General features: G+C 56.9%; 1 protein-coding gene and 1 long non-coding RNA gene across 4 annotated transcripts in view; one reads left to right on the forward strand and one right to left on the reverse strand.

Annotated features, from left to right (window-relative positions):
• LOC122691473 overlaps positions 1 to 12358 on the reverse strand; it is a 95697-nt gene extending 83339 nt beyond the window's left edge. Inside the window, exon 1 of the long non-coding RNA XR_006340417.1 lies at positions 11539 to 12358. This is a non-coding gene — a long non-coding RNA (uncharacterized LOC122691473). The remainder of the gene's footprint in view (positions 1 to 11538) is intronic.
• On the forward strand, positions 1485 to 27223 carry VSTM2B (V-set and transmembrane domain containing 2B). Of its 3 annotated transcripts, XM_043898006.1 has the most exons (6): positions 1485 to 1715; positions 2142 to 2763; positions 3304 to 3488; positions 4487 to 4516; positions 5420 to 5867; positions 26526 to 27223. In XM_043898006.1, exons 2-6 carry the CDS (start codon positions 2682 to 2684, stop codon positions 26612 to 26614), a joined length of 834 nt encoding a protein of 277 aa, XP_043753941.1. In that variant the 5' UTR covers positions 1485 to 1715; positions 2142 to 2681; the 3' UTR covers positions 26615 to 27223. The 3 variants fall into 3 exon arrangements, with proteins under 3 accessions (XP_043753941.1, XP_043753940.1, XP_043753939.1); XM_043898004.1 differs by lacking the exon at positions 1485 to 1715 and having other exon boundaries at positions 1847 to 2763; XM_043898005.1 differs by lacking the exons at positions 1485 to 1715; positions 4487 to 4516 and having other exon boundaries at positions 1842 to 2763.
• The last annotated feature ends 362 nt before the right edge of the window (positions 27224 to 27585 follow it).

Consider the following 27585-nt stretch of genomic DNA (forward strand, 5'->3'; position numbering starts at 1 on the left):
CACTGCAAGGCTTTGAGCAGAGGAAGAGTGATCTGATTTCTGTTTGAGAAGGACTGCTCAGTTCTCACGTTGACAACTAACGCACGGAGAGTGCCTGGTACACGAAGAGTATGTAAAATGTACAGCTACCATTCTCATTCATCGTAACACCGATTTATGCTGTGGGAAAGAAAGACCTTACCCCCACAGGGTGGTACAGGTTCAGAAGATTCTCCAACCTTAAAGGTGAGCGAGGCGTCACTTCCTCTGGTTGCAGGAATCCTCCCCCTGTGTCTCCCTGGTCCCTGGCCCTCCACCTCGGTATGCTATCAGGACAGGAGACTGCTGCATCTCCGGGCAGGCCACTGCACAGTAGGCTAACTCCTGCCATCATAACCCTGCTTGGAATCAGCCCCCAAATGAATCTGGTTTCCTAGAATCCCACCAGCATCCTGAGCCTGTGCAGTACAGTGCAAGTCTGCCCCCTCCCTTCGGAAGCTGAGGACAGCAATGGGCCTGGCAGGGTTTTATATTCAGTGATCCAACTGTGGTTTCCAAAGGAAGGTAGAATTATTAAGGGAAAGCTCCCAGGGGGTGGGGGCATGAAAGGACAGAAAGCAGCCGGCAACTGCCTCTCTGGGGCCCCTGGAGAGAAACTGCAGAAGAGGAGGAAGGCCCTGAGACATCCCTCCCTTCCTGGCCAGAGACCTTGGCCAACAAGGGCCCAACAGATAAGCAACAGTGGCCTGAGGACACAGGAATAACTCCTTGGCCACAGATGAGATGCTGAAACTCAGGCCTAGGAGGGGGTAAATGGACCTGCCCAGGGCACCCAGCTGGCAAAGACCTAGCTTAGAAAGGACCTGCAGCTTCCTGGACCAAAGTCAGCTGCTGGGAAGTGTCAGCTCCTTGGTTCTTGGGAAACCCTCTGGTGGAGCCTCCAGAGAGGCTGGGGAATAGGGACAGCAGTCACGTTAATCCACAGGGCTCCTCTCCTCTCCACCCAGGTCAAAGCTAAGAGATTAGAGATGGGGTGGAGACAGAGACGCTGAAGTCCGCTGACTGCTTTCCCTTGGTGAAGTCAAGAGACGCCAAGCGCAGGCGTGGGACTCGCCCCTACAACTAACTATGTGTCCCTCCAAACCGCAAGCGCGCCCCACGTTTCCCTTCGGGGACCAGACTGCTCTCTCGAAGAGGGCTGAGGACGGAGGAGGCTCTGGGCGAAAGCTTTGAGAAGTCCAGGGTTTCGGGGGATGCGAAGCCAGGGCTGGGCTCCGAAGCCGGGCTGCGGGCCCGCCCTTTGCCTTCCTCTCGGGGATCCCCCCGGGCACCGGGTAAAGCGAGGGCTGCGACCCATGAAGAACAAGGGGGGAGGCAAGGGCCACGATCGAGGCGCAGGCACCCCACCCCGCTCGGAACCCCCTGGGCCTGGAGTCGTGCCGGGCGCTCCGCAGCCACCCCGCCCCACCCCGCCTCTGCCGTCACTCACTGCCGCCGCTCCGGCTCGCTCTCGCGCTCTCGGCGCCTCGGGCACCTGCTCGCCCCGCGCCGAGCGCTCACTTCTCGCTCGCACGCTGCAGACTCCGGCGTGGCCGCCCGCACGCTCCGGCCCCGGCCCCGGCCCCGCTCGGCGCTCCGCCCTGCTCCCGGGCCCGCGGCGCCCACCCTCCCGCGCCCCAGCCCGCCATGGCCTGGGCCGGGGACAAAGAGCGGGGCAGCTTTTTGTCCAAACCGGGGTAAGAAGTTGAGGGCGGGGGTCTGCGGAGAGGGCCTCGGGCCCCGCGGGGCACAGGGATGCTAAGCCGCCGTCTCGGGCGACGGAGATGGAAAAGAAACAAGGGAGAGTTGGGGTGGGAAGACCCCCAGCCCAAGCGGGGGCGGGGCGGGGCTGCACTCCAGCCTGAGGCTGGCGGTCCCTCCAGGCGACCGGGCGGGGCGGGGGGAGCGCTCCGGGGCGGGGGCGGCGCCGGCTGTGGAAGAGAAAAGAAGGGGAGAGAAGGGAGGGGGGCGGGAGGGCGCGGGTGATGCGGCTCTGGAGGCGGCCCGGCGCCCAGCCGCTGACCGCCCCCTCCCCTTCCCTTCCCCCTCCTCTCCCGCCCCTCCGGCTCCCGGGCCGCCACGCTGGACCCGCTCTCCCGGCGCTGCGCTGGGTCGGACGCCAGGTCTGCGCGCCGCGGCTGAGCGCCCACTCGCCCTGCGGAAAGAGCCGAGCAGGGACCGGCGGAGGCGGCAGCGGGAGAGCGGGGCGGCCGCCGGAGGAGGAGGCGGTCGGGAGCCGCAGCAGCAGGAGACCTGCAGGCAGAAGCTCGGGGCTCCGAGGCGCGCGCTCTCCTGGCCAGGGATGGGTCCCAGCGCGGCCCGGCCCCCGACCGGCCCGCCAGGCAGAGACTGAATTGCGGGTCCCCAGAGTCCGGAGGACTACCGGACAAAAGGAAGCACGGACTGACTGCCAGGAGCTTCCCGGCGGGACCTCGCGTTCCGCGCACCCGGAGCAGCGCCCCCCGCCGGAGCCGCGCCTGGCGAGCCGACGAGGGAGCTGGACTGATTGGCGGCCGCCGGCGGCCGGGGGAGGGGGCGCCGCGCGGGGCCATGGCAGGCTCGAAGGCGTCCTAGCCCGAGCCCGACCGGATCCGAGCCCGCGCCGCCGCCACAGCGGCCTCTCCGATCCCGGGTCCCCGTCGCCGCCGCGCCCCCTGCGGGAGATGGACCAGAGGAACCGGCTCGGCGCTCCCGGATACCTGCCGCCGCTGCTGCTGCGCGCCCTGCTGCTCTTCGTGGCCGAGGGTGAGAGCGGGAACTTTGCTGCCGCTGGGGACTCAGGGGTCCTCCCGGGGCCTCCAAAGCCATCCTGTCCCGGCCGCCGCGGAGAAAGAGGCGGAGGAAGCGAAGGGGAAGGCTTCACGCTCTCCAGCGATCCTAATGTGCAGCCACGGCCCGGCGCGGTAGGGGGTGGAGAGCGGCGAAGGGTCGCGGCATCAGTGACGCCCGCGCCCAGGTCCTTCGGAGCCGGACCTGGGCTCCAGCTGCGGCCAAGCGGCTCGTGGGGCGCCGGGAGTTGGCGCGCCCCAGCCTGGCGCTGGTAGCGGCGCGGCCGGCCGCTGGGAAGAAGCGTGAGCCGCCCCCGCCGCCCCGCCCGGACTGGAGGGAAGCGGCCTGCAGTGGCAGCCGGTCTCTGCAGCGGCCCGGCAGCTGCTCGAGCGGACTTGGCCAGTGCCTGGGCCGCGCGAGCAGCTGGGGGGGTGGGAAGCGCACGGCCCAGAGAGCCGGGGTGGCCCCGGGCCTCCGCCCCACAGCTAGTCACGCCTCTCTCCCCCCCGCCCCCAGCGACATTCACCGAAGTCCCCAAAGATGTGACCGTGCGTGAGGGAGACGACATCGAAATGCCCTGCGCCTTCCGGGCCAGCGGAGCCACGTCGTACTCACTGGAGATTCAGTGGTGGTACCTCAAGGAGCCGCCCCGAGAGCTGCTGCACGAGCTAGCGCTCAGCGTGCCCGGCGCCCGGAGCAAGGTACTGGCCACCCGCGCGGCGCCTGGGGTGGCCGGGGAGAGGCAGGCAGGGCGCCGCCCCGTGGTGCAACCCGTCTCCTCCCGCCCCCGTCTTCACAGCACCTTCAACAACAGCGGTTGTTACCGCTAGGCATTCGCATTCCCTTCACGGAAACCTCCCCTGAACTCCATGCCTAGCCCTAGGAAGCTACCCTTCATCCAGTTTGCCCGCTCTTGCCAGCTGCGGGTCCAGAGGGTGATGGGTTCCGGGTGTTGAAAATAGACCGCTTGCTGGGGCCGGGCTTTCCCTGTCCTCTGCCACTCCGAGGTCCCCAGGGCACACGGCCAAGCAGCTAAGCTCCTCCGGGCTGGGTTCCAGAGGCTGGCGGAGCACGCTGTACAGGTTACCTCCAGCCGCTGCAGGGTCAGAGGGACTTCCCCCTCTGCCCATCTGCCTCTTAAACAGTCTCTAGCGCTGTCTCTGTCCTTCACACACACACACACACACACACATACACACACACACACCCCTACCTTCGCTGCGCACACACACACACACACACACACACACACACACACACACACACACACACACACACACACACACCGCCTACCTTCGCTCTACCCAGAGTCCCACCCTTTGCTCACATCTCCCATCAGGTCCTGTCCATCCAGCTTTCCAAGGGGTTTAGGGAAACAACATAGGGAATGGGGATGCTCCTCCAGAGGGAAATGGGTCTTCCTTCCCACCCGGGAGGCAATCCAGCCTCCCTTCCTTGGCTGGCAGGGGTGCTCCAGCAGCCCCTCCTTGGCCGGGCGCCATGCTAGCTCCAAGCCCTGCTTCCTTCCGGATAAAACTCCTAAAAATTCCGCTGTTCTTCGTGCCCTCCGCCGTGGCTACATCCCGAGCGGTTTCGAGTCTCAGCCCGCCTGCGGAGGATCCTCTTGCAGGAGGTGCGTCTGAGTTCCCTGAGCCTGAAGGCCAACAGCCTAATGTCTCTCTCTCCCTCTGCATTTTAGGTAACAAATAAGGATGCGACTAAAATCAGCGTAAGTGTGGAGCCCAGCGCGGGCCGCGGGAGACCCCTTCCGGCCGCTTTGCGCCCCGCAGCCTCCTCCCTCTTAGAAAGGCTCCTTGGCGGTGCGGTATAGGTCCCAGCTCACACCCTGGCATTGTCGGCCGCTTGGTGTGTCCGTGCGCCATCTGTCGCCGGTCATGGATCGGGTTCTCTTTTGCGTAAATCAAGGATCCCAGGCCTGAATCTCCTTCCTCCTCCGTACACTTGCCTGTAAAGCTCTCCTGCAGGCTCCTTGCCCTAGCTCCTGGCTCAGGGCTGTGGGCCCCACTCCCGCCCCGCACGCAGCCCACGCCCTGGCGGTGCCCTCCGCGGCAGCCCTCTCCTCCGCCTGGGTTGTGGGTCGCGGTGCCGGGCGCTGTGGGCTGGCTTGGAGTTGCGGTGGAGAGGAGGAGTCTTGCCAGGGTTGGGGGAGACATGCGCCAAGCCTTCCCCGCTGGAGATGGAGGGATCACGGCCTGGGGATGACCAGGGCCTCCTATGCCCGGTTCGGAGATGAGGGTTCCCTGGGAGCTTGGTGAGGGCCACAAAGCTGTTGCTCCCCGGCGTCTCCGGCAGCTCGCAGGGAGCTGAGCTTTGTCCGCCGCTCCACGCTGCCGCCGAGAGGCAAGTTCCTAGGCAGCTGGGACCCAGTGGGTGTGGCAGCAGCCTCTGCATCCGCTGCCTCCCAGCTAGGGCAGAGCGCTCGCTGAGAAGGGCTGGAGCTGGGAGCAGGTATCTGTGCACGATGAGGACAGAACGACTCTCCCTCGGACCCCACCTCGGCCTTCCGGGCTCTAGAATGAAGGAGCGTTAGTGGGAGCGGATGTGAAGGCTCCGGGGTCGAGGCGCCGGCCCGCCCGCCCCGGGCCCTGACCGAAGCCCCGCTCTCTTGCAGACCGTGCGCGTGCAGGGCAACGACATCTCGCACCGGCTGCGGCTGTCAGCCGTGCGGCGGCAGGACGAGGGCGTGTACGAGTGCCGCGTGTCGGACTACAGCGACGACGACACGCAGGAGCACACGGCCCAGGCGCTGCTGCGCGTGCTCACGCGCTTCTCGCCGCCCGACGTGCAGGCCGCGGAGGCCGTGTCCCACATTCAGAGCGGCGGCCCGCGCCGCCACGGCCCCGCCAGCGCCGCCCGGGCCGACGGCGCCCAGGAGCCCGGCCGCGGCGACAAAAGCCCACCTCCCGGGGGCCCTCCCGCCGCCGCCGCCGCCGCGCCGGGCGTCCCCGAGTCCGCCGCCGCCTCCGCGGCGCACCGAGCCGCGACCACCGTGGCGGCCGCCGCCTCGTCCGCGCCGCCGCCGCCCCGTGAGGCGGCCCTTCTGCGCCAGAGGCACTCAGGTAAGGGCCCCGCGGGAGGCTCTGGCCGGACGGGCCGCCCCGCTGCGGTCGGTCGCGGGCGCCGAGCCGTCGGTGGGTCATCTGCGGGGAGCGTTCCCGGAACCCCGCCTCTGCTCTCTTCCCGCCGCTTGCCCGGGGTACACGCGGCTGGAGGCGGGGAGCTCGCTCTCGAGTTTGGGGAACCGGATCTCGGGGGGCTGCACCCCAACAGCGTCGGGCCTGCTTGTCTCCTAACACCGAGGGTGGGCAGTAGCACCCAGTCTGGAGTGAGAGGAGGCGGTTACGGTTACAGGCCTTGTACACCGGGGTGCCACCTTGACCGGACCAACAGACACAGCTGGTCCACTGCGGGTGGACCTGGCTGCGTGCGCCCCGCCCTCCTTGGTAAGCTCCAGGCGGTCCTAGACACCGGCTCGACTATAATGGCCACTCCAGGCTCCTTGGGCCCTCCTGGGGCCGGGGTGAGGATGGAGCCCTGCCATTGTTAGGAGGGCACCCGGAGGAGGTTCGGTTCGGGGCTGCTCTCCCAGGGAGCTGAGAGGATCAGGGGAGGGGGAAGGGGCAAGGAGAGAAGGGGAGAAGGGAGTCAGAGCAGAGGGCAACGATGAGGGCCTGCCTGCAGGCCGGGAGCAGGAGGCCGGCTTAGCGGTGTGGGCTTTTACCCAGGGCAGGGGGCCTCCTGCGCGGGGTGTCAGTCCTCCAAGGCATCCCTCACTCCCCGCCCCTACTCAAAGGTGGGACCTCAGAGATAGCTCAGCTCCGGGGCTCACTCCCTGTGTCTGCCTTTAAGCTTGGCACTCCCTCTCAGTCTTGTCTGAGGCACAGTCTCAGAGAGAGCATCTCGATCGGCCTTGCAGCGCTGAGGGGCTGGGCTCCGGGACAGTCATAATAAAGCACCATAAGGTGGGGGAGCTGAAGCCCACTGCCCTACTCTCATGGTTCTTAAAGTGCAGACTTAAAGGTTCTTAAAGTGATCCTGCCCGCAGCATCAGCACTTTGTAAGCATGCAGACTCCTGGGCCCCCCGCTGAATCCAAGGACACCAGCATTCTAGGCTCCCTCCCTGGCTCAGACCCTGCCAGTTTGTCTTCCACACTAGTTCAGTTGTTTCTCACAAAGTCATCCTCCCTGTGGAAGCTTCTCCATGTGGCTCAGGCTTTTGGCTATATCTGGAGGCTTCATCCCTCTCAGGTTCCACACAGGTACCCACAAGACCTGGTCCCCCAGGCTGGGAGGGAAGGCCTGTCAGCTGGGAACTTGTGAAGGTCCTCTCCCCAAAGTCGTCCCACCGGTCTTGGAGCTTACCCCGTATCAGTTTAAGATAACATGACTTGATGTGCAGAACTCCAAAATGCCAGAGGCTTAACACAATTCGAATGTACCATTTCTGGTTTACATCACCGGGAGGAGGGGCTGAGGAAGGATGGCTCTGTTCCGTGCAGTCATTCAGAGATTCAGGCTGACAGAAACTCTACCATCTCTAAGAGGTGGCTTCCATGCTCACTCATCAACATCCAGCCCACAAGCAAAAGGAAGAGGGAATGGAAGTAGCCTTTCTGAGCCCAGTTCCCTGAGCACACCAAGCCCCAGGGCTCCAAGGCTCATGTAGCACGTGATGAATCTTTCTTACGCATTTAGAATGGGTCTTGGTATCTGTCATTTTTTGAAGACTGAGAAAATAGTCACTCAGATAATTTTGGTAGAGTTCAGTTCTCTCAGAGAAAAGCTGATATGGAGAATGTCAATGGAAGTTTGTAAAGGCCGTGCCTAGAAGTGGTCAGTATTACTACCACCCTCATCCATCAGCCGGAACTCAGTCTGATTGTTCAACACACGGAAGCAGGGTAGAAAATGTAGTCCTTGGCTTGACAGCTGTTCTGCAGTCTCATCTCTTCAGGGTGGAAGAGGAGCCTAAATCACGTGCCTAGCATGCTGGAAAAGGGTTATAGGGATACTGGGAAAGGGTTACCAGCCTAGTTACTGCTGGTTGGTGAAGAAAACTCCCTTCTGCCCCATCCCTTGGGCTCTAGCAAGTAAACGTGTGTCTTGGGCTGGAACATTCCTCTGGGATGTCCCATAGACTATAAGCAGAGCAGCAGAGGATGTTGTGCGTCAGATATGAGTTATGTTTCCTTCTTTTACTGGCTGTGTGTCTTTAGGCACGTGACTTACCCTCTCTGAAAGTATTTCTTTTAGAAATACCTGAGTAATCCCTGACCTCAGAGGGAGCTCAGCATAGAAACTGCTCTATAAAGTTCACTATTATCGTCAAGGCCATTATATTCTCTGAGCGAGGAGGAGAGGGTGAGGGAGATGAAGTGAGTGGCTGGTGGTTGGAGGCCAGGCTGAGAAAGGTCTTGAATGCTGAGTGGAGCAACAGGAGCCATTGAAGGTTTCAGTAAAGGAAGCCCCGTGTGATAAGAGGTCATTCCTGCTCGATCTCCCTCCTCCCTGGGCAGAGCTTGACCCCTCGAGCCTCATCACAGCTGACCTGACTGTGCCCGGCATGGCTGGTCAGAGCTCCAGTCTCTGGGCCTGACTGCAGGGAAGCTCCAGATGACGCATCGCTCCAGCAGGGACCCAGCCACGGAAGTTGGCATGGACAGTGCCTTCTTTCTGGAAGTCCTCAGGTCAGCCCCGTTCTGGTGGCACTTGCCAGCCCAGGCGGGGGCTCCTCTGCCCTCCCTGTAGTGAGAAGCAAGACTACTTCCCCCCAGAAAGCAGAGCTCACAGGGTGGCACGACCGGATGGGTTCTTCCACTTGGTTACCAGGCAGGCGTGTCTGCAGAGCGTAACAGAGAGGGTGCTGGTGGAGCAGATGGCACATTCGAGCAGAATCTTGGAGGGGAGGCAATGAGAGTATTTTTTAAAGGTGTGAACAAGGTTAGGACAGCCAAGGATGAGAGCTGGCCCCCGGCTCATGGCAGTGGGAATCATGAGCACCTTTGACCGGGAAGGGGCAACTAGCAGAATCCAGAGAGGTCAGGTGGACTGATAGACGGAAAGAGCTGAGGCCTTGGGAGAGGGATGTGGCTGACCCCCGGTGGCCTGGCAAGACCCCCCTCTTCTGCTGACCTCTAGTGCCCTGTCAGGCTCTCCCAGGGACCAAACCCTCCTGGGAGCTGAGGACAAGGGCACCCAGGTGATGCAGCCTGTACAGGCCAGCTTCTCAGGGCTCAGAGCAGAGTGGGGAAAGGTGAAGGGTAGATCTGGAGCGACAGAGTCAACAACCCAGCTCTCAAGGGAGGAAGATGCATTCTGCCCCAGCCCCAACACCAGGACAAACCCAGAGCTGAGTTCCTAATTAAAGAGGTCATCTAATGCCTGAGCTGAATGGATACTCTGGCTATTTCAGGTTGGCAACCTCAGAGGTGGTCCCAGCCCAGCTCCCCAGTCACCTGTTAAGCAGTTGCTCCTGGGAGAAAATCAGAAGCCCCAGACAACACTGTGTCACTGTTTTTAAAGTGAGCCTCTTTGCTAACGCCAGCAAAGGGGTGGGAGGACTTACTCAAAGCTTGGTATTTCAGCTTTCTCACAGCCAGGCCAGAAAAGCCTTCCTATACCCTGTACATGCCCAACAGAGCCAAATACATATTTGCACTAAAAGTTTATGTTCAAAAACTCATTCATTTCACGTCTCATTTGTCAAGAGACATTTTGATATTTGTGCCTAAAAATAACATGGGCTGGATTAGCACAGCAGAGCCAGCACAGGAGATTGGGGTCCTTCTTAGCCGTGTTCATAAATCTGACTCCTAATTAATTTGAACACTGACCTATTTTTCATGAACACTTTGCTGCTGGTTGCCATGTCTAGAAGAAAAAAAAAAGAGAAAGCAAAACAGTATCTTCCAGACAAATCCTTCTACTGGAAAGTTGCCACAGTGAAGCCAAGTGTGGTCTCAACAGAATTCAGTTTGCAACTGACTGGCTTGTATGTTGGCAAGTGGTTCCCCTTTGCAGGGACCTGGGGATCAGCTCCGTGGTGTGTGAACCTCTAATTAGCCTCCAGGCTCCAGTTCAGAGAAGAGCCACCCTGGCCCCTGCAGAGAGCCAGCTGGATGTGGCAAATTGCTGCCTGGTACCCACCCAGAGAACTGAGTCTTAATATTTCAATTAATAATGAGAGAAAGACAACCAAGGTCATAGGTGTGATGGCTTTAGAGAGATTGCTACTGCTGGGAGCCATCAAGGGGAGCATCCTTGGAAGTCACCATGGCAACTGTAAACCATGGCCGAAGAGGGCTGTGGACAAGGTGAAGGGACTTCCTCTCAGCCCGGGCCCCTGGTGGACAACAAAGCCAGCAGCAATGCCAGTGTGACCAGAGAGAGTCTCCGCGCACTGAGGGGCTTCCAGCTGGGCCAGCAGAGGCAGGCAGCAGTCAGCTGGTCTCCCTCCTCCCCAGACCCACGAGGACCTGACAACCATCACCTTAAATAAATAGCCCGCTCTTCCCTCAAGCTCTGATGTGACACAAGGGTCGTGATTAAAGAGAAAGTAAATCTGGCAGAGGTTGTCTCAGAGAGGAGGAGTGAAACTGAGCATCCTGAAAGAGAACATGAAGGGACTTGATAAAGTAAATGGCTGAGCCTCACCGCTGGCAGGAGGCACCCACATCCTGCAAATGCGTGTGATTATCAACGTCACGGCCTCCCGTCCCTCATCGGCCAGTCCCATGGTTGCCTTGAGCAGGAACCAGCAAAGACAGCCAGACTCGGCTCAGGGCATCAGGGGGCCCACGGGACTCCGGGACAAAGCTGTCTTCATCAGCAGGAGTCCCGGGGAGGACAGCCCCAACCCAGACGAGGCTGACAGAGGAGGCCTGCTCTGGGCAGTGTGAGGCCTCAGGCTGGAAAGAGGCACCTGGGCTTCGTCCCCCTCTTAGATCAGCCCTGGGGACGTTGCCGGGGGCCTCTCTGCCTCCCAACTCTGTGCCCCATGGATTGAGAAAGTCACACCAGGTGTAAGGGCCTTTTTTGCCTATCATCCAGCCATGAGCCGGCTCACAATGCAGCTGATTCTCTCAGCACCGGAGAGACCCCAAATTAAGGAGGAAAAACTGTACTACAGATCATCATAGTGATAAAGAATACTTGCCTTCACTGAGCACTCGGTGTGAGTCACACTCGCATCTTACCAGTGCCCCCCCTTTCTACATGACCCCTTCTGCCCCACTCCATCAAACAGCCCCCACCCCAGAGCCCAGATTCCTTCCCTAGCCGGGGTGGCAGCCCCACGGGAAGAGTGGAGAGCCAGGCTTTCTAAATGTCACCGGGAGCCGAACCCACCAAGGAGCCTCTCATTAAATACGCCAGGCGCACAGTGTAAAAGCTCTGAATATTAAGGATTCCCCAAGCATCCATGGGAATAAATGAGGTCAAGTGCTTTTGTAATGCCATATTGATTACTGCTGCCCCATGTGGACAGAGGCAAGGGCTTGGCTGCGGTCTAAACCTCTAAGCTTTATGGGAGATGCTGACTTGGTTTTAAGATACCTTTGCAGCACAAGAAAAAAGAAGAAAGTATCATCTTTTCTATTCCCCCATGCTTTGCAGGCATCTCTTAGAAACTGCAAAGCAGTGAGAAGCTTCCCTTTGTCTTACACAGGGGCTTCAGGAAAGTTTAAGATTACAAGCAAACAGGCCCAGCATTTGCAACTGCTGATCCCTACCTTTTCTTTATGAAGGATGACAAACCTCCTTCCCTGGGATGGGGCTTCCAGGGGAAACAGTCCGCTTGTTGGTGGCTTTGGTGTTCTCAGGGAAGTGAAGTGAAGTTGCTCAGTCGTGTCCAGCTCTTTGCAACCCCATGGACTGTAGCCTCCTAGGCGTCTCCGTCCAAGGAATTTTCCAGGCAAGAGTATCGGAGTGGGCTGCCATTTCCTTCTCCAGGGTTCTCAGGGGAAGTGCTCCCGGTGCAGGATGGATTACCCAGCCCAGTCTTCTCTGGGCTAAGGCTTAGCTGCCGGTGAGCAGAGAGCGGTGAGAGGGGCTGCGGGGTGCTCAGAGCGGCAGGCCCTCGCTCAGGCCTTCTCTCGAGCCACACCCCCGCCAGGCAGCCCTTGAGAGGCAGGCCTTGTGAGTCTCGTCCCTGTGTCGGCATCCTGGGTGAGGCCATCTCTGGGGAGCACTGGTGGCTCCATTCCGTCATTACCTCTCCCCGGGCTGAAATATCAGCCCTACGTTGGCCTGGCTTCTGGTCTTTGTGGCTCAAGGAGAGTGTTTTGGGGGCCCCGCCATTCACCGGCTCACCCACGCCAATGCATTCTGCTCCCTCCAGCTCAGAAGTGACCACCCTGCCAGAGGGCTCCTCGGGTGAAGGCCAGCCATGCACAGGGCACCTCCCGAGTGTGCCCAGCTGGATGCCCAGTGCTGCTGAGAGCGGAGGCCACGGTCAGCCAGGCTTCCCTGCGGCTCGGCTGGTAAAGAATCCGCCTGCAGTGCAGATCCCGGTTCCATCCCTGCGTCAGGAAGATCCCCTGGAGAAGGGACAGGCTACCCTTCCAGCATTCTTGGGCTTCCCTGGTGGCTCAGCTGGCGAAGAGTCTGCCCACAGTGCAGGAGACCTGGGTGTGATCCCTGGGTTGGGAAGACCCCCGGAGGAGAGTGTGGCAACCCACTCCAGTTCCCTTGCCTGGAGAATCCCAGGGACAGAGAAGCCTGGCGGGCTGCAGTTCATGGTGTCGCAAAGAGTCAGGGCCTAGACAAGCTCTCTTAAAGGAGCTGCCCATTATGCTGGAAAAGACAAAACAAACCTAAGTAAGGCTGACAACAGCTCAAGAGAAAGTGTTACCACTTTTCCAACCACTTAATTCTTCCTCTGACATTTCAAACATTCCTTACTATTCAGCTAAGCTGGTTCACGGGCAAGCCAGTGTTTGAATGCCAACCAATCATCCTATTTCTGGGCCTCACAGAGCTCCAGCCACCCAGAAGTTACAGTCCATGCGTCATTCCCTCACCCTTCATAAGGACTATGCTTCTCATTTTCCACGAGTCCAACTGCTTGCATTCCAATCCTGACCCAACACTTCCACCCCCCACAGGCAAGTTCTCCTATCTGTTATCATCTTGGTGATAGTAGTGCCCATGCAGGACCAGGGGAGATAATCCACAGAAAGAGTGGAGCTTAGCACAGGCTGGGCACCTAGAAAACACCCACTGATGTTGGCTGTGACCATCAGCATTGTTCGTGGGAATGGCATTGACTGTCCCGGGTCCCTTCTTGAACATTTCTGGGGACTGGACAGGGTGCTCTGATCTGAGACTTTGCTCTGAGACGTGTTTCCCTCTGTGCACTGAGTGCATCGTGGGGCTAAAGGTGAGGAGACGGCTGATGGCACTGCAGACAGAAAATGCCCTCAGACTGCAGACGGCTCAGTGAGGTGCTATTTCTGTCCTTTCTCCTTGCCACTTGGAGGGGGGAGGAAAGGAAGTGGGGATAATGCCATGTCCTCATTCTTTCCTGGCTGCAGCTATCTCGCAGGAGTCAGGAGCAAGGTAAGCAAGGCCAGGTTCAGTACGGTTCCCCACATCCCACCTGCACACATCTGTGCATCTGGCCCCGAGGGATGGTCGGGCAGCTGGAGAGGAGGTGCCCAGTGTCCTCCTCACGGGGACTCTCACTACGTGCGATACGGCTGCTTGTGCAAGGGTGGGTGTGTCGGGCGACGGCTCCAGGCCTCTGCTGCAGGTTTGGGCCTGCACTGTCTCCCATTCACTCTGGTACTCTGCCTTTTGTGTTGGTACCTGCTTGGATGCATTCTCTGATGACTGCCAGTAAAGGCGCTGCTTGGCACCCAAGGACTCATGGGGAGAGGGTGGGATGAAGAAGGGGCTATATGCAGAACCAGGAGGCCAGGAATCCTTCAGGCCCACATAAGCCTCCCTCCCACCCAGCACTGCAAGCTTACCCTGTAGGAGGTCTGCCCGCCTTTACCGGACGAATACAGGCAAAGATCCAGAGTCCCACCCTGTCTGCCCCCTGGCCCCTGCCCATCGGCTCTCCCTAAAAAAGTCTTGGTTTTCTCTAAGCCAGGAAAGCCCAGCTGCAATGTCAGATCCTTATAGCAACTCATTACAGTTGATTCTCACACAAATGCTGCTTAGCCCAGAGGAAGGATCTTTAATAAACCCCCAGGGAGACAGAGCTGACATGGTTCCATGGCTTATTCTGAGCTGGAGCTGCGGTGGGGGTTCCTAGCTAACTGTATCTGGTCTGACTGAAGGTGGCCACTGCCCAGGGCATCTGGTAGACCCAGCCCCTGCTTTAGGGAGAAGCTGATGGCCCAACAGTGGTGCTCTGAGAATGTACTCAGGGCTCATAAAAGGTACGAGCAGGGTGGGCTGGTAGTGGGGGATCACTCCACAGAGGGAAGGACGCTTCTCTGACCCTGCGTCTCAAGGGGTCTTATCCATCCTGAGCACCCAGGAGGGCCGCACTGCCGTCTTAGGCCCCCCACATTTCCCTCCTGTCCTGGGACTGATGCCCTGGGCAGGCAGGCAGAGTTCGTTCTCTTGTCTTTGTCCCCAGCACCCCACACTCACATTCCCTGGGCCTGGCACTGATTTGCTCATTCATTCATTTTCTTGTACATTCAGAAAACGTCCACTGAGCATCTTATGTGCAAGATCTGTGCTGGGCACTGGGAGCACGTGTGAATAAGACCAACAGAGTCCTCGGAGTCTGAAGAGACAGAGACATAGCATGACTATTGATCAGATAGCCACACAGCAAAGAGAAATTTGCAGCCATTGCTGGCACTCTAAATGAAGGACCCATGGGCTATGGGAACTAAGAGTAGGGGGACCTGGCCCAGTCAGGAAAGGGCCCTGAGGGAACAACAGTTAAGCCATAGTCTGGGTGATAATTAAGAGTGGGCTTGAGAACGAGAGTGAGTAGGGCCTTCCAAGAAGAGGGGCAGCATGTGCAAAGACCCTCTGGCAAGAGGGGAGTACAGAGGCCCGACAGAGAGTGACTGTGTCCAGGGCACAGAAAGCAAGACGAGGCACGGGGGAATTAAGTGAAGAGGCGTTCAGGTCACACCCCAGGGAGGCTTTGGCTCTTGGCCACGGATGGGAGGGCGTGATGCTTTCTGAAATAACATCCTGGCTGCAGCTGTGGAAGCTGGGGAGGTAGGAGCAGAGTGGATATGGGGACTCCACTTCAGAGCCGGTGATCCAGCCAAGAGGTGACAGGGCGGGAACTAAAGGTTTGGATGGATAAGTGACAGGATGGATGAAGGGATGAATCAGAAAACAAGTGTCTGATGAATGAGTGAGGGGGAAGATGTGTGAGTGGATGGCAGAGGTTGTGGGGGTGAAAGGAAGGATGAAGGGATATGTGGCTGGGTGGAAGGAATGTGTGGGAGAAGGCTATGACTAAGCGGCTGGATGGAAGAATGGGGGATAGAAAGAAGGATGAGTAGATACGTGGATGAAACAGCAATGCAAGATGGGCCTTGCAGGAGGAGCGGGGCTGGGGGAGGAGGCATGCCTGGGGTCGGGCTTCTCTACACCTGACCTCTGCACACCCAGGCCACATCCTCCAGGAAGGGGAGGCCAAAGGGAGAAAGGTCCCAGGTGGTGGTGTGGACCAGACAGCTAGGCCCAGAGTTTCATGCCAGGTCATGCCTCTGCCTGCCGGCCCTGGGTCACAGAAAGGACAGGCAGAGCAAGGGGACACAGCCAGTCCCCAGCCTTCCCCAGCTCCCTTAACCCCTCAGCCTGCAGAAGGCACCTCTGTCCCTTGCTGTGAGGGGCAGGAGTGGACACTGGGCATTCTGGAGGATGCAGTCTGGCAAAGACTTGATGATGACTGTCCATGTAAAAGTTAAATATATTTTTTCAAGCATTTAAAAAGTCAAATCTCCAGGTAGGCAGATGAGTAGCTGTATTTGCATTAAAAACTAATATAACAAAAATACACAAGGCAAAAAAAAAAAATATACAAGGCAATAACTCATAATGCATTCTATTCTACAGAGTCATCTTTTAATGCGTGACATATCCTGGGCCGCTCCTCTGTGCTAATTTTATTTAATGAGCACATGTTATAGAATTTTCAGAGCACTGTCCCTGGGCAATTAAAATGTGTGAACCTTTTCAGTTAAACTGTGTTCCTGAAGAAAAGTCCTCAGTGTGAAAAAGAAAGAAATGTCCAGGTGTTGCCAAGGTGGGCTCTAGAGAAAGGCGCTGCGGTTGTGTTCTGTGCTGGCCTGGGGGACCTACAGCCCGTCTCCCCTGGCCCTGGGCCTTCAGGCTGTCGCTCCTGCTTTTTCCTGGCCATGCCCAGCTCCGCTGAATGGGATAAGGAGGCTCAGGCCTGGACCCACACCGTGAGAAGCCCTCCCTGAGCAGGCCCTGATTGAGTGCCCACTGTTTGCCTGACCTGGGGAGTCTGGGCGCACTCCGCACGGAAAGACATAAAGGCTATGCAGGGGACGAGTGGGAGCTAAAGGAGGCTAAATGCCCGAGCGAAGCAGGGACCACTGCCTTGAAGCACTGACAGGTCTCCCCTTCCTATCTATGTACTGGGCACGCCAGCATTCCAGCATCTACAGGTCTGTGAGTTTTAGGTCTGGAAGGGGCCATAAAGAGTCTCTAATGAGTGGTTCCCAAACTTTCTTCCTTGGAGCCCTGGGCTCCCCAGCCCTGCCTCCAGCCACAAACAAAGCAGTTCTGCTTCTCATGTTTTTTCTTTTTTGGGAGGTGGGGATTGTCGGAGGTATGGGGAGAGGAGTGACTTTATTTTTGCCACACTGCCGGGCATCTTAGTTCTCCAGCCAGGGATCAAACCCATGTGTCCTGCATTAGAAGCGCAGGGTGACTGGACCATCAGGGAAATTCTCCCTCTAATGGTTCTAAATATTGAGGTTCCACACAGCAATTAGTTTGAAAAGAGAGGTCTATGCTTTAAAAGATTTTAAAACTGATTTAGCCCATATTATTTATATATATGTATATGTATATTATTGTTGTTATTTAGTCACTAAGTCATGTCCAGCTCTTGCAACTTGTCCAGTCAAACTCATGGGCTGGAACCCACCAGGCTCCTCTGTCCAAGGGATCTTCCCGGCCCAGTGATCAAACCCACACCTCCTGCATAAACAGGCAGATTCTTTACCAATGAGCCACCAGGGAAGCTCATATACAAGTGTGTGTGTGTGTGTGTGTGTATATATAAATTACACAAAATACTACTGTTGTTCAGTCACTAAATCATGTCCAACTCTTTGCGACCCTATGAACTGCAGCACACCAGGCCTCCCTGTCCTCCACCATGTCCTGGAGTTTGCTCAAGTTCATGTCTATTGAGTCAGTGATGCTCTCTAACCATATCATCCAAAATATACAAATTATTCAAATACACTTTTATATATATACATATATATATAATTTTTCCCTAAGGGAAAAATTTGAAGTGGTTTACAGAGCCCCATGTGGCATAACAGAGTGAAAATTATTTAATGACAAAACTAGAATAAAGGGAAAATGCAGGTGAAGTTAATTTGGAAAAAGGTAGACAAAGAGATGTGTGCACACAGACTTGGGCAGGTGAAAGGTCAGGCAGCGATATGTAGTCGAAGGCACAGCTTGTGTTTAAGTTGACAGACATGAAGCAGCTGGCCAATGCCTGGTGCATCACGCCCGCTTAGACCGCTGGGGGCCTCTAAGAACGACTTCCACTCATTCGTTCAACAGACACTTTGTCAGCGCTGCAGGTGTGGGCAGGGTGCGAAGCGACCGTGGGTTCACCCACTGTCGGAGAAGACAGCTGCCAAAACGTAAGCCACCGTGGCCGCTCAAACACAGCGCAGCGTAAATGTGACTTGCTCTGGAGCCCATGGGGCAACGGGAGCCTCCAGCCAGGCCAAGGAGGATGTGGTGTCTGAGGGACCCCCGTGGAGGGGAGGGCAGGTGGTGGGCGGGAGGACATGGGGTAAGCCGCGTGGATGGATGCTGGACCCAGAAGGGAGGTGCGGGGGATGGAGGAGGACCCAGGGAGGAATTAGCCCAGCCTGCACGAAGCCGCCGGGGGCTGGGGCTGGGGCGGGGGAAGATGAGTGCTTTGCCTGCCCACAGAGCTCTCTGGCCTCTGCTAGGTGGCTGCCCGGCTGTTGGGTTGGTGGACGTGGACAGGCCCGTCAAGACCACTGCGCTGCCCATGTGGGCGCTGATGTGGCGAGAGGCAGGTTCAAGGACCAGGGCAGGGCTGGGCCTGGGGCAGGGGCTCCGGGGCAAGAAGCAGGCAGATGGAAAGTTGTCCTGGAGGTCGTGCTGTGGGCGTCTCTGGGCTGAGCCACGGAGGGTGGGCGGGCTCCAGCAGAAGGGAACAGGAGGGGCTGTCTAATAGCAGGAGAGGGAGGGCCCCCGTGGCCTCTGTGAGGCAGCCAGTCTGCCTGGAGCTTGGGGCCCCGGAGGCAGTGTGGACGCAGGTGAGACAGAACTTTCCCCGAGGTGGGGTCAGGAAGGCATCCCGGACTGAATTCAAAAATACTGGGGAGTGAACTAGAGATAACTCCTCTACGGCCTAGCAGCTATTCAAACTTAGGCATGTTACCTAACCTCTCTGTGGCTCACCTGTGTAAGAGCACTGCCGTTCCACCTCCCAAAGTCTCCTGAGAGGATTAAAGGAAAGAATTCTCTTGGCACCACGAACCAAGAACCACAGGCCTATTAGCACCCCGCAGCCTCAAAGTTTAAAGAATTTGAATGGCGGATGGGAAATCCTCTCCTGAAGACTAGGCCCGGTACTGAGGAGCTGGGAAGCTCCATCCGGCCTGGGAAGTGCCCTGATCCTGTGGTCAGGGCGGCCCTTGGCCCTGCAGACAGCAGCTGCCTGACCAGAGAGAGAGGCCTGTTTACTATTTTCATTAAGTGGCACCATTAAAGGGTCCTTTGGGGCAAGATTTCATTTCAAAAGAATTAAGGATAAAAATGATTGGGGAAAAAAAAAGAAAAAAAGAAAGAGAATTAAGGAGCTGGAAGGGAGCTAGCAACAAAGTTGGCCACATTAAAAACCCATTATAAATGTTAAAATACAAAAAAAAAATCTCATTCCCATGCTCTCTCCTTTGGTAGCAGCATGGGGCCGGGATCAAGCTGAAGCACCAGGGGAGGGGAGCTCCTGACCTTCGACCCTGAGAGTTGGTGTGTGCAGTGGTTAGGTGTGTGGACAGAAGCCAGATGGTCTGGGTTCATGGCCCAGAGTTGCCAACTGTTTTAGTGTGGTCTTGGTAGGGCTGCTAGATTTTAGCAGCTTAAAATATAGGACACCCGGTTAAATTTGAATTTCATGTAAACAATCAATAGCATTTTAGTGTAAGTATGTCCCATGCAGTATTAGAGTTTAACATATATTATACTTTAAATTATCTGTTGTTTATCTGAAATCCAAACTTAACTGGGTATCCTGTATTTTATCTGGCAACTCTAGGCTTTGGGCAAGTTACTTCACCTCTCTAGATCTCAGTTTCTCCATCTGTAAAATAGGGATAAAAAAGTAACTCCTACAGTTAAGAGGGTGGGATTTAAAATATTGCACTTACTGTGGTACCTGGTCCCAGCAGGGCTCTGTCTTCCTGGGCCCTTGATGTGGGTGGGGCCGCTTGCTGGGGGAGTAGGGGAGAAGGCCAGGCCCAACCTTCTGGCACATGGGGTCCCACCATGGCTGGAGAGGCAGGACTTATGAGGAAGCCATTTACGGGGCTAGGGGAGAAGGGGACACAGCCAAGGGCCACGAGAACAGACATTCATTTGTGGGAAGCCCTCTGTGCCTGGGCGCTCAGAGAGGGCTTCCTGGAGGAGGCAGCACTTGTTCCAGGCTTGAGGTTTAGGTCAGACCTAGACAAAGGGATAGACGTCAGTGGTTCTGCAGGGTGAGCCTGGAGTCCACTCGAGGTGCTGGCAGAGAACAGTGGGTTGGAGTACAGAGCTGACAGCAAAAAGGCAGTGGGGGTGAGGTTGCCGGGGGCGATCACGGAGCACACCAGCGGTGGCACTGACATGGTGGGGCTTTCTCCTGAAGGCAGAGGGGACCCATCACAGTTTCTGCCCCTCAAGGAGAGTGAGCCAGACGCATTAGAAGGAGGGAGGCAGACACAGGGTGGAGGAGGAAGACGCTTTAAGAGGTCACTGCAGCACTGGGGCCCAGGCAGGGGACAGGGCACCATGAGGCATGGCTAAAACAGGCAGGGACATTCGTGTCTGCCCCCACCCCGTGGGTTTCCCGGAGGCTCAGCTGGTAAAGAACCCGCCTGCAACGCGGGAGACCTGGGTTCAACCCCTGGGTTGGGAAGATCCCCTGGAGAAGGGAAAGCCTACCCAGTCCAGTATTCTGGCCTGGAGAATTCCATGGACTGTATAGTCCATGGGGTCACAAAGAGTCGGACACGACTGAGCGCCTTTCACTTCACCACCCCATTGAGCCCGGAGCACTCACAATCCTCCCAGCCCAGACACGGAGGCTGCCCTGCGGACATCACCTCCAGTGGACATGTGACACCCACCAGGAGGACAGCTTGTGCTCAAACCCAGGAGCCAGCTGCCTAAGGCTGGGGCAGGATCAACACAGGACCAAGGGACCCACATCTCGCCCCCTCTCTCCAACCTCCTCATCCCACACTTTCAGTTTCCTTTAAAAACCAAGGCCGTTGCTTGCTCCTTGTTTTTGCCCTAGTTACCGGCATACATTAATTTTATGGCAAAAATTAATTCTATCCAGTCCTGTTAGTGCTCGATTATTCCTTGCTGATTCCCTTTGAATAAATATCCATGGAGAGGATTTAATTAAAATATCAACAAGGGGAGCAGCTTCTTGAAAGGTGGTATCTTCCCACCCACTGCAGCCAGGCCGCCTGACCTAACCAGCGCAGCGTTCAGGGGAGGCCAGAGAGCCAGGATAGGATGGGTGCCAGGGCCACCAGGCACGTCAGGGCGAGGGGAGCCAGCCCTGCACGGTCACCCCAGGGTGTAGGAAGGAAGGAGAGCTGACAGCCAGGCCTCCCAGATCCCGTACCAGAGCTTGCCCAGAGGTTGCACACTCAGATCCCTAGAGGGCCGAGCATGGGGGTGCAGGTGAGCGAAGCAGGTTGAGGAGACAGGGCTGACTCCAGGGCGTCAGGTAGGAAACAGGCAGCCACCCGTACCCGGCCTGGGCTGAGGAGAGCAGTGAACAGGAGATCCCTGCTGAGAGGACAGCGGCCAGTCATGCAGCTAGGTGGCTAGCAGGCCCAGAGCTGCTGGGTCGTGGGCCTTTCCAGTTAACATACCGATCTGTGCTTTTATGTAAAAGTTTCCCACATTTTACATGTCGGATTATAATTTACGATTTTTAGAGCTCTGCATGCACCAAGCCAGACCCTTCTGCGTTCCAGACTGAGTCCTCAAGTGGCAACTCAGTGCCTCTCCATTGCCCCAGGCTTTGTGACTGTACGTGTGTCCCCCACAGACAACGGCACTGGGCCTGACCATGGCCAAGATGACCAACTGTTCTATTCCACAAGCCCCTGCAAATCTCCTTGTACCCTGCCCCCAGGAAGCTCCTAGAGGAAGCCTTCCTCTTTGTCTGGGCTCGGCCACCACCACACTCACAGTCAGGGCCAGTGATGGGAACAGGCGTAAGAGCCAGTCTGTTCCCGGCTGCCCCAGGCAGACAGGCCTCCGCCTCCACGGTGAGTGGATGTCCAAGTGCAGCCCACAAAGTCCAGCTGTGCCCAGACTCTTGCTGCTTGGGGCTGGCCCCTTCTCATTCTCAGATGGCAGCAAAGGGGAAAAGGAATAGAATCGAACAGCCATGCTGAAAGAAACTCATCCAGGGCACTCCACTTGGTTTTCTAACATTTTCAGCCAAAAAGCCCCTATTCAAAAAACATGTTATGACAGCACAAAATGCCAAACGGATGTAAGTGGCCTAGCTCTGCTTGACACAGAGGAGGGACCTGTCCTCCAGACCTCCATCACAGTCCGGATGTTAGGATGCTCACTGGTGGAGTGGATTTGTTCATGAGGCTGGACTAGTTCTTTTCTGCCTGTGTTCAGCACGGGAATATTCTAATGCAGCACTTGAGGAGGCAAAGGCTAGGCACTGAGGGGTCACCCACGGACTGAACCTCCAACTTTGCTTAGGTCACAAGAGCCAGAATCAGCCTGTTAGCCATTTTTGTGTGTGGAACCAGACCACAAATGTATCTGAATTTTACTGACTCAAACCTGAAATTAATTTTTAGTTTTTAAGCTAAAGACAAAACAAAACAAAATACAGCCTCTGAGCAGCACTGGCCTCTGAGGGCACCTTTGCAAACTCCTGACCCAGGCCAGCCCCTCAGCGGCAGCCCCCAGGCCAGGAGAAGCCGGTGGTGGGGAGGGGAGGGGCTGCAGACATAGCAGGATGGAGAGAGCCCTCCTCTGTGATCCCAGACGTGTGGGCGGAGCAGGTGGCCGGGGGCGTGGCCGTCCTGGCCAGCCACGCCCACAGATCAGCTGGGGCGCAGCCCACCCAGGTCCTGATGCCTGTAGAGGGGGTGGTCCCCCCAGTGCCCCGTGCCTGTAGGAGACCAGGCCAGAGTAGGGGTGTCCTCTGCATCCCCACCGCAAGAACCAACTGTCAGGAACCTCCAGTGGGGGCAAAGTGAGGATCCCAGAGGGCAACTGGAGCCCAGCCTCCTTCACTTCCATCATGAGGTGATAAATGGCCCCAGAGATTCCCTGTTGTCTTCTGATGTGGCCTTTGGAATTCTGCCATTGCTGGGTAAATAGAGAAGCAGGATTTTCCAGTGGAAGCTGCCCAAACTGGCGCCTTCGCTAAGCCCGTGGGTCTGGGTGCACCCACAGTGTTCTTTGCAAAATGGCTCTGGTGTGAGTCTTACCCACTCGCCACTCAAACAATAAAAGTTAATATTCACAGAGAAGCTTTGATTTCTGTAAGAATGATTGGCAAAACAGTGCTATTTGTTTAACATAAAGAGTGAATCAGATACTACTCCATCAGATGCTTCCCTCACCTCTCAAGCAGCCTAATTTTCCCGCTTAACCACAACATAACCTTCTGCGTGTTGCAGAGCTCTTCCTGGCCCTCTTAGGAAAGGAGGAAATAGACTGTTAGTAACCAGTCATCACAGCAGCCCGCATGTCCTTGGGAACATCGACCTCTCCACGGCGCATGATACAGGAGGCCAGGATAGGAGGCCCTGCCTCAGCTGAGCCAGAGGCAGTCTTCTGGTCCTTGCTCCGGAGGGTGGGGTGAGCCCTGGACAGCGCAGACAGCCCTACCTCGCTCCAGGAGACAGTGAGGACGTGGACTGGGGCAGCAGATGCTGGGGCAGGGGCGGATGGGGGGAGCCAGCTGCTAGACGATTGCCCAGGCCCCTCCACTGGACAGCGGTGGGGAGGGGACGGGACTGCCAGACCCCCGAGCTCAGACCCGTCCTGCGGTGAAGGCCCCTCTGCCTCCAGGAGCAGCCCGGAAGCCTGCCTTCCCTGGTTGACCCTGGCTCATCTGAGTATCTTGTGAGGCATGCAGCAAGAGGTTCCAAAACCTGAGTCCGCCACCCCTCAGAGACTCAGGGGCGTCGTCTGTCTTGAACACAAATGCTTGGGAAGATATTCTGTTTATTCCATCTTGGAAACTTTCTCTCAGGAGGACAGTCCTCAAAATTGGATCTTCTCCAATACTTTTCAGAAAAGTAATTATGTTGTCCTTTTCATTAACATTTTATTCACATGGCTCTTACTGTTTGAGGCACTTTTTTTTTTACATGATTGTTATCTATCAGTGAGCTTCTGACTCTAAACCGTGCTGACTTGGATGTGACCGTCAGCCATCTATTCAGGTCATGGTTCTGTGGGTGTTTCTCCTGCTGGTGTCTGTCAGCTCCTTCATGCACCTGTGGTCATCTGCCCTTGCGTGTGGGGCCGGCTGGGACATCTCCTGGCTCTTATCCTGCCCCGAGCCAGCCCAGTCTTCTCACATGGCAGTGGGTTCCAGGAGCCACAGAGGAAGGCAAACCTCAGCGTGCTTTTCAAGCTGCTGTTGCTTCACGCTCGATAATGTCCATTGGCCAAAGCAAGTCCTGTGGCCAGCCTCATCAGTGAGCGAGGGCAGTGTCACAGAAGGTGAGGGAGGAGGGGCGTTTGTAGCCATTTCTACAATCTACCACTGTCATCTTGCTTAGTCTGGACCTAGCCTGGGGAGCCGTGCCCTGCACATACTCATTTCATGGCGCCATGCGTGTGAAATCTGAATTTTATGGAATGTGCCCCAGGACCCAGAGAGGTGACAGGTATTGCATGGGTCCCACAGCACCCTGGCCCGGAAGCTGTCCTGGTTCCAGCCCACTACCCCATCCCACCTCCTTGGGTCCCGTCCATGGCAGTGCAGGGTCAGGGAGACGATGACCTGCCACCCAGGAGCCAAACGCGGCTCCCCCGACCCAGACATCCTCAAGCAGAGACACGGACGACCCTGCTGTCTGCGCTCCCCAGGCACTGGCCCCCGGGGGCCACCCACTCCCCAGCCGCTGCTGCTCCCTGCTTGGCCCAGCCCAGGAGCAGCGTGGTTGTTTCAGTTCAGGGTTGTTTGCAAGTCTTCTGCAATTTTAAAACCTTTAAACATGAGTAGGCGAGACTGCAATAGTGGGAAAGACAAAGTCGACAGTACTCAGAGGCAAATTAACATTTCCTCTCCAGTCTCCTGTGCCCACAGTTCTGCAGCGTTCACCCTGCCTGGCTTGCAGCCCATTTGCCGTGCCTCCTGGCCCAGCGTGCCTTGAGGATCTGGATGTGTCCTACTGCGCACACACATCTGCTTTTAAGTGCCTCACGCACTTGTTTCTGTCTTGCCTGCACGGGCCTGAGTGTCAGGGTTTGCAGGAGCAGAAAGGTCTGCACCAGAAGATGGGGAGGCCAGTGGGGCTGGTCTGGCCATGTGAGCTCCGTGGGCCCAGGAGCCAGTGCCCTGCTGGTCACCCCATTTCCACACCTCTGAGCCCCGGTGAGTCCACCCAGCCGTCTGGGCTTCCATCAGCTGGTCTGTTACCACATCCACCCTTGTCCTTCCCAGCGACACGTGGCCATAAGGAGCAGCAAAGGAAGACCCGAGCCTTTGGAGTGACCACACCGTGGTCCTCCTGATGAGGGGGAGCAAGAGGGTTTGTCAACTCGGGTCACGCTGCACAGGAGGCCAGGCGTGGTGACGGTGTGAAAAACTGGTACTGCAAGGGAAGGTTACCCGTTTGGGCCCTCCTGTCCTTGTGCTTCTCAGCGGGAGCCCAGGACTAGGTTCGGAAACGCCGACCTTGGATAGGACGGGCAAGCAGATGGCCTCTGCACTCTTTTCTTTCAGATCTTCCAACACAGCCCTCGTTTCCTCAAACGAACAGATGGAATCCTGGCATCTCAAGCCAGGATGGCCCTGGATCATTTGTCCAGGCCCCTCCTTGTACAGAGGGGAGACTGGGGCCCAGGTCACAAGAATGAGAGAAACACCTTGGATAGGAAAAACAAATGGCTCTTCCCCCCTGGAGCGGGGAAGAAGTCAGGGGCCGAAGCCCAGGCTTGTCAGGGAAGCACAAAGCCGGCCGGGCTGGCGGCAGCTCCTGCAGGCAGCCGGGTGGAGGGGCCGCAGCCTCTGTGCACGTTCACGGGCCGGGAAGGGCCTTCTGCACCTCCCCTCAGGGTACAGGGCTCCAGCCCAGCTGGCTAGGCGGGGTGAAGGGAGGAGAGGTTTCCATACGCTGCAGGTAGGCAGGGTGTGGCTGGATACTGCTTCCATGGACGCAGCCCGATCCTTTGCAAGTTGGCAGTGACGTCACACGGTTTGGGCAGGACCGGGGCGTGCGTGGTACCTCTACATTGGTTCCTCTTAACAACCTGGAGGGAGCACCCACCCCCGGTGAGAAGCCTGGGGCTCGTGGGTGGGCTTCCGCCGAGCTGCACAAGAGGCCTCCCAAACAGATGAAGCGCTGACGACTGACAGACGGGGAGTCGGGCAGGCAGCCTGGTGAGGAGGGTGAAGGCAGTATGTCACGGTCCCAGGAGTGCGCCAGAGGCTTGGGTTAGAGGTCACATGGAAGACACAGATGGGGGTGACCTCCCGTCAGGATAGTGCAAGGGTCACTCCTGGGGGGCCCTAGCCCACTGACCTCCACCAAGCAGTGATTGCTGAGTGCCCCACTTTGACCCCAGGGGCTGGGCTGACGGTTTGTGGAAAGAAGACTCACACATTCAGGATGCCTCAGGCAGGGTGTCTGTGAGTGCAGGACTGTGAAGCTCAGGCAGGAGCTGGAGGGGATGGAGTTGTGTGCGATCAGGGGGTCTCTCTGGAGGAGCGGGCCTTAAGCACCAAGGGCACTTTGCAGTGTAGTCTTGGGGGCAGGAGTGGAGAGGGAGCACCCTGTCTTACTCAACTAAAGTAATGCCTGGACTTGGGATCTGCTGTCTAGCACACACCCTCCAGGCAGGGGCACCCCGTGTCCGGACCGCGAATGGGCTCCTGTGCAGTTGGTAAAGAGGAAGCCGCCGCAGGGCAGCGGCGTCTGGCCGGGTACCATCAGGGCACTCACAGCGACAGCCCACCTGGGGGGTCTCATCCGCCCCCCACCCCCACCCCACCCCACCCGCTTCCAGGAGATGACCCTGCCCCTTCTCTCGTCCCCTGCAGGCACCGGCCCGAACTATGCCACAGACCCGCTCCTGTCTCTGTTCCTGTTGGCCCTACATGAGTTCCTGCACCTGCTGGTGGGGCCCTGACAGACTCACCCTCCTGTGCTCCTCAACGGCCCACACGGCTGCCCAGGCCCTGGGTGAGGACCGCGTCACCAGATGGACAGACAGAGACGCATGACCAAGTCCACGTGGAGAGCAAATAAACCATATTTTTTGGGGAAGTTACACAAATGTAGACCACCTAAAATAATGCATCTAGTTTCCAAATAAGATGGAGTTTGAGCCGTGCAATATGCATGGGATCAGTGATTTCTCTATTTTAATGTATTTTTCTTTTCATACTTTTCTTCCAAGTCTTCATTTTGCACGAACTGTTGAGCAGTTATCTTTAGGATACTATGTAAAAATGTCGGGTCAAAGCCTTTTTGACAAAGCAAAATATTTTTAGTAGATTATTGCGTTTAGGAAATTTTTTAATTTACTTTTTTCTTTGGGGGGTTTTCTTTTTTATTAAATTATTTCTTTTGAGACATTTTGATTAAAAAAGATACATCTTATCATAATTAAAATTCACTGTCAATAATATTTATTTTTAAATAAAGATTGGAAACAAGGTCAGACACTCGTTTATAAACTGTACTGTATATTGCTGAATAACAGTTGAATAAAAACGACTTTGAAATAACCTCTCTACAGACATGTATGAGTCTAGCCGTGGTGCCCCGAGCAGCCCAAATGCCGAGTGCTGTGCCCTCCTGGTCTCTGCTGCCAGCTGCACTGGTGGCTGGCTGCAGCCCAGGGCCCCCAGCCAAGGCCACCCTGAGCAGAGCAGAGTGCTTGCCCAACCTCCGCCAGGGACAGGGAACCGCGTGGAACGCGCCCCCAGTCCTGGTCCTCAAGGAAAGGAATTATTGGAAAGAGGTGTGATATAAATCAAGAACCATTCTTTTCCCTTCTGGCTTAACTACCTGTACAATGCATTTGCCCAGTTAGAGATTATGCATCCAGGTGTGATTACTGTGGCTGGATTCACTGCTAGTTTGAGGAGAGAATAT

Source organism: Cervus elaphus, chromosome 4 (genome assembly GCF_910594005.1).
Source record: "Cervus elaphus chromosome 4, mCerEla1.1, whole genome shotgun sequence".
In the NCBI taxonomy this organism is placed as follows: domain Eukaryota; kingdom Metazoa; phylum Chordata; class Mammalia; order Artiodactyla; family Cervidae; genus Cervus; species Cervus elaphus.

Bases quoted from the DNA above. Each gene is read 5' to 3' on its own strand.
- VSTM2B (XM_043898004.1), top strand. From the start codon at position 2,004: ATGCGGCTCTGGAGGCGGCCCGGCGCCCAGCCGCTGACCGCCCCCTCC. The intron at 2,764-3,303 runs GTGAGAGCGGGA...CCCCGCCCCCAG, and splicing joins GCTGCTCTTCGTGGCCGAGG to CGACATTCACCGAAGTCCCC. The intron at 4,517-5,419 runs GTAAGTGTGGAG...GCTCTCTTGCAG, and splicing joins AGGATGCGACTAAAATCAGC to ACCGTGCGCGTGCAGGGCAA.